This window comes from Vanellus vanellus (genome assembly GCF_965231255.1).
Source record: "Vanellus vanellus genome assembly, chromosome: Z".
NCBI classification, from domain to species: Eukaryota; Metazoa; Chordata; class Aves; order Charadriiformes; family Charadriidae; genus Vanellus; species Vanellus vanellus.
This window is the reverse complement of record NC_138908.1, coordinates 24,464,319-24,470,012: the sequence shown is the minus strand read 5'-3', so window position 1 is coordinate 24,470,012 and position 5,694 is coordinate 24,464,319. Positions and strand designations below refer to the sequence as shown.

The following is a 5,694-nucleotide window of genomic DNA, read 5'->3' as shown; positions in this document are numbered from 1 at the left end:
TCACCGACTGAGAGGGTAGGACTGAATCCCCGTGGGTGGATTTACTCTTAGTCGCTTACAAAGTATTTTCAGTGACTTTCTGGCACACCGTGAAAGTACAGTGGAAAGAGAAAAACCAAAGGCAAAAAAAATACCGGTAGACCGTATAACACACAAACAGATCATTTAATTTCTACTCATGGCTTTCACCAGGAAGTGAAACTCTAATCAAGTATTTCCAAAGCCTCTTAGCCAAACTGGGAATCCCTCCCACAACAGATTCAGTGAGTTCAGCTGAGCCTAAATGGAACCCAGCAGCCGCACCGTGCTGGGAAAGGTCTTGCGCATGCCCATGCACTTCTCCTCATCAATGAAGAGTGTGTTGGCTTTGACGGCCAGGTCATGCTGCAAGACCGACTTGGTATGAACCAGCATTTGCAGGGTGTCCTCGGTGTCTCTCAGGCGCTGCTGGAGGCTCTGGACCGTCTCGTTGATTTTGTGGACCTCGTTGACAAGGCTGGAAAACAGCAAGAAACCCTGGTTAACAGTGCCATCGTGGGGGTGGTTTCTAGCGTGGCATTGCTGAAGGGCCCCTTGGTCACAGGATTTCCCCCTTCAGCGTGCTCAGACTAACTCAGACCCCCGTTTCTGGCAGACGCATGGGAAAGCTGAGGGCAGAGTTCCTCCAGACCTCAGCGGGGAGGCATGGTTAAGTCTGCTCAAAGGCTTTGGCAATGCGCAGCCGCCTCTCCCAGAGCAGCTCGGGCCAGCAAGAAGAGGGATGAGCAGGTGTGGTTTCCTGTTCCTGCTTGGTTTGGGGGGTTTGTTGGCTCCCCCTCCTGGATTTCCCTGTGCAGGCATCCTCCCCATGCCCACAGATGCACACAAAGAAAACAGGACATCTGGGAGAGGCTAAAAGTGAATGTGAAACAAGGGGAGGATGGAAAAAACCCTTGTTGTACGAGATGCTGCAAAGGCTGTGGGGCTGGGTTTCAATTGCTCTGAAAAGGCTTCAGCTGGAGTCTTGCCCAACGGGCTCCCAGGAGGGGTGAACTTTGGGGTGCCTCAGAGGGGGTGCTGCTGGGCGCTCAGGCCAGCCTACTTCTCCACAGCTCCTCGGCGTGCAATCCCAAACAGACCACTGTGTCCTTGAAAGGATTTCCAGTGTCCTCGGAGAAGGTGAGGACAGCCCTTTCTGCTTCTCCATAGGGGGCACCCTTCCTTGCAGTTCCCCAAAAGGAAGGGCCTAAGGGATCTCAGCAGGATCCTGTTGGAGAGTAAAGGGCTCGTCCTTCAAAACTGAGCACATCCAACTGCCGGGAAGCAGGCTGGAGAGAAGATGGGGCTTACCCAAGCGGGAAGAATCCATCCCCTCATGGGGTGCCATCAGGCTATACCCGGCCATGGTGTACAGCCTCCTTTGTGGGCGCAGAGCTCTCCCAGCACCCAAAGGCTGCAATACCTGCTCATTGCTTTTGATTATAGCAGTGCGCTTATGGAAGGACTGTTGAAAGAAAAGCCCATGCTTAATTTTTCATGCAGTGCTACCCCCGGGTGCTACCAGCCGTAACTCCTCAAGGAGCCCACCAGACCCACGCTCCTGCCTTACCGGAGCTGGGCAGTGTCCCGGCACAGCTCCACGTTTGGTCTGCGTGTGCGCTCGTCCAGCCGGCTCTGAGCCACTTTTAAGGGAGGCCCTTGGTCCCTAATGGCCTTTTGGATGGCTTCCATGGTCTTCTCCACCTGGAAGATTTCCTGCAGCGTCTGGCGTAAAAAAGAAACCCATGCACAAATTAAATGTATCTTCTCAAGTGACAACATAATTACCCTTTCCTCTTGTCCATCTGCAGAACAATACAAGTTCAATAAGCAGACCCTGGGCTCAGACCCCTGTCATTCTGCTACACATCAAGGCGCAGAGCCAAGAGTAATTTTTCTTCAGGGAAAAACCTCTCTTGGCTCTTGCTGTCACATCAGAGGAGGTTTTGGAGCACTGATGGACCTATTGAATTCCCAGCTTCCCAAAATTACCGCTTGCTGGAACTAATCATCCATCAACAGTAACTCAGAGAGGGAAGGTTCTTCATGGATCCTCACTGAAAGACGTGGCATCAGCTCGCAGTGCTGCAAGCCCCGTCTTCCCTCAGTTACTCAATACAGTGTCGGGCACGTTTCAGGAAGCTTTCTATGAGACCCACAGCTCTGAGGCAGGTGTCCATCACTGATTTCCACTGACTCTGCTTGGCAAAGCAAACACACGCATGCCCGTGCAGCAGCCCCAGAGCACGGAGAGTGAAAGCACGTCCTTGGAGGAGAAGCAAGCCTGCAACCCCCCCAGCAGGCAGCCCAGCAGAGGCCCAGCAAGGCCGTTCTGGAGGGCAGCCAGCGCTTCTGAAGGAACTACCAGGAGATGCAACCAGCATTGGCATTTTCTGCTGGCAATCCCTGTGCTCCCAGGCTGCCAGTGAGGATGCCCTAGCAAAAACAGATCCCTTGAGATGAAATTACGGTGCCAACTCCTAAGGGTCCCACCTCAGGGGTGTCACTAGGAAGTGACAGTGACACACCGAAAGGGAGGGGTTCCGACTACCTTGGCCAGGTGGGTCCGGATCTTGCTCTTGGCATCGGCTGTCTCGCTGATGCGTTTGGTGAAGGCGATGTTCACCCTGTTGAACTGGCTCCGCATCTCGTTTGCCACCACCACCAGCAGGTTCTCGATGTTGTCCCGCAGCTTGGAGGAGGCCGCCCGTTGGCTCTGTGAGCGGAGGATGTTGTCGTCTGTGATCTTGGCCCAAGAGTCCGGCACCGAGATCCTTCAGGAGGTGAGGGGGAAGAAGAGGCCCCGGTAAGCCCGTAGTGCTGAAGCTGGACGTGGGCAGGCATGAAGCCTGCCTGGGAGCAGCACTGATTAAACGTATCTGAAATCTCCGTCTTTAATTTGAGCATAGGTTGTGGTTTAACTCTGGCCAGCAGCTAGGACCACACAGCCACTCTCAATGGAGGGGAAAGAGAAAGACCAGGACTCACGGGTGGAGATAGAGACAGTTTAATAGAACAACAACAGAAAATAAGAATGAGAAGAAGAGTACGAGTAAGGGTAAGAATAAAGGTAAGGTTAACAATAACAATAACAGTAAGAATAACAATAAGCAGAGAGAAACGGTCCCACTCAGGCAGCTGTCTCCAGGCGGGATGGACGTGCCTTGACAGTGGGCTGGGGACAAGCAGCTCCCTGCCAGGGAGAGGCACCGTGCATCCCGGGCACAGCTTGCTGCTGGCGTGCCGCCCAGCGTGCACTCACGTGGCATCGACCCGCTCCACTGCTGGGTAGTAGCTGATGCCGTGGGAGGTGCTCCTCAGGTGGTGACACTTGTCATCGATGCGGTGGGCCGCCTGCTTGTGGGCCAGGTCCCTCTCCAGCTCGTGCTGGGCCGCCCTGTTGGACCTTCAACATGCAAACAACAGCCATTGCTGGGGATGTTCAGGTGGAAGGGCTTCCTCCCCGCTCCAGTTCCCCGCAGCTCCCTCCCACGCAGCTCTGTCCTCCCATGAGCATCACTGCCCACTTCCCGGGGAGCCCGCCTGGCTTTTCCATCTGCAGGGTGTGGGGAGAGGTCGGGGTCTGCTGGGGGTCCACATCACAACTGCAAATGCACATCAGCCCTACGGCATGACATAAGGAGCTCCTCCTTACGCGAGCTGGGCTTTGGCTTCATCCAGGTACCGCTGCATCTTCTCCTGGCACGACCTGATGACATTGACTTCCTGGGTAAAGGACACATGGCCCCATCATCAGTGTCTGTACTCAGTTGTCCTGATGCCACTCGTCCCCTCAGACCTCCCCAACCCTGCACACAGCAAGAACTTGCCTGCTTGTCTTTCTGCCCAGAGTAAACAGGCAGGGAGTGGAGAAAGTGCCCCCAAACTGCGTGCATGTCTTTAGTGCACTACTCCCTGAAGATGGTCACAGAACCCCCACACGCTACCCAAACACGCAGCTGCTCTTCAGCTATTCCTTCCTCTGTACGGCCAAGTCATACCCACACGGCGTGGGCATGCTGCTGCCTGGGGGAACCCCATCCCCTGGCCCAGCAGGTTTTGGGGGGGTTGAAGAGCTGAGCACCTCCCCAGCGGTAAGGAGCCAGGTAGGGAAGAAGGCTGCAAAGCCTCAGTAGGGCAGTTTAGGTAAAACTGGCTTTAACACATGATCTGGGTGGCCCAACTTACCGTGAAGAGCTCTTTCTCCACATCATCATGGACGAGGTCAATGCCCATCCTCTTCTCCCGTTGAAGCAAGCACTGCTGAGCGACCTGTTGGGGACATGCCATCACTGTTGGGTGCAGGGGCAGGACTCTCTATAGAGAGAGTCCCCATCTCAAGAAATGGAAGAAAAGAAATTCTAGGCGGGCACAGAGGGGACACCAGGGGAACAAAGTGCCCAGGGCGGCTGCTTCAGCTGACAACAAGAAACCGAACTGCACCGTATGCATCAAATCAACATGAGGAAGCACGCGTGTCCCAGCTGCAACCAGAGCTGTGGCACAGGCACCTGTGTCAGCCTTGATGCTGACCTCCCCAGGGTGTTGTAGGAAGACATGGGCTTCTGTCTCCCAGTCCAGGAATTTGGATGTTCCGCCTACACAAATATTTGGTTAAGCAAATAGAATTGTGATGAGCTCATAACGGGCTGATAGGGGATGCAGCAGATGGGAAGACATTGCAAACTTAACTTATGGTCTCTTCATAAAAACTCTCTAGGTCTTGCGGAGCTGCAGTGGAACTTAGACATTTGAATGGCTGCAGTTGTTCCGGCACTAGGCTACAGCTTGCAGCCCACTGGACAGAGTGCTTACCTGGAGAGGGGCCTCCGTCTCGGCCAAGGCTCTCTCCAGTCTCTTCTTCATGTCTGTGAGCGTGTTGGTCTCCCCGATCATCTCATCCAGCTCACGGCAGAGCTCCCCTTTCCAAAACTCAATAGCATTCACACGTCCTCCCAGGCTTTTGGTGCTTTCTGCTTGTGTTTTCTTTGTCTGCTGGTATTTATGCTCAATCATGCGGGTGGTATCAACTCTCAGAGCCTCCGCATTGTGCCGGGAAGTCTCTGACTCTTTGTACTTGGTCAGGTTGGACCTGTACCAGTCGTCAGGGGTGTAGCGGGTGAAGAGGGTTGTTCTGTTGGAAATGTAAGGGAGCTTCTCGCTGGTGGTCATCCCCTGGGAAGTTTTGGAAAAGGGAGCCAAAGCTGGTTTGATGGCATCTCTTTTAGAGTAGGTGCTGGGCATCCAGGGGAGGCTGGAGCTCTGAGGCAACGGGTAGTACGGGAAACGGTCCTTATAGCTGGCAGTCATGGTGTTGATGGCAGGCAGAACCTTGGCACGTCTTGCCGTTAAGGGAAAGCCGACAGCCTCCATTCCTGACCACTGCTCTTCAAGTACTTGTCCTGCACAGAGGAGGAGATAGAAGACAACTTCCCTCAGTCAGCTCCTGCACTTGCCTTCCTTCTTACAGCAACACATGCAGCTTCTAACACAAACAGCAACGCACACAGCACCCACTGGTCACCTGTACAGGCCTAAAACTCTTGAAAGCAAATGCCTTCTCACAGCACCCCAAGCATTTGTATCTGGAAAGTGATTTGAATTTGTTTAGTATCTAGCCTCAAGTATTGAAATGCGGAGAAAAGCAAAGCATGGCTGCTCAGGAGAATGACAGAT

At 53.9% G+C, this 5,694-nt stretch overlaps 1 protein-coding gene across 1 annotated transcript; it reads right to left on the bottom strand.

The window, feature by feature from the left end:
* Positions 1–279: 279 nt before the first annotated feature.
* Positions 280–5,391, bottom strand: LOC309683160 (tektin-3-like; the record flags this gene model as incomplete). Its single annotated transcript, XM_082497361.1, has 7 exons — positions 280–496; positions 1,589–1,743; positions 2,570–2,792; positions 3,281–3,424; positions 3,674–3,744; positions 4,207–4,290; positions 4,834–5,391. The coding sequence occupies 7 exons, from the start codon at positions 5,389–5,391 to the stop codon at positions 280–282; spliced, it is 1,452 nt and encodes a 483-aa protein (XP_082353487.1).
* Between the last annotated feature and the right edge of the window lie 303 nt (positions 5,392–5,694).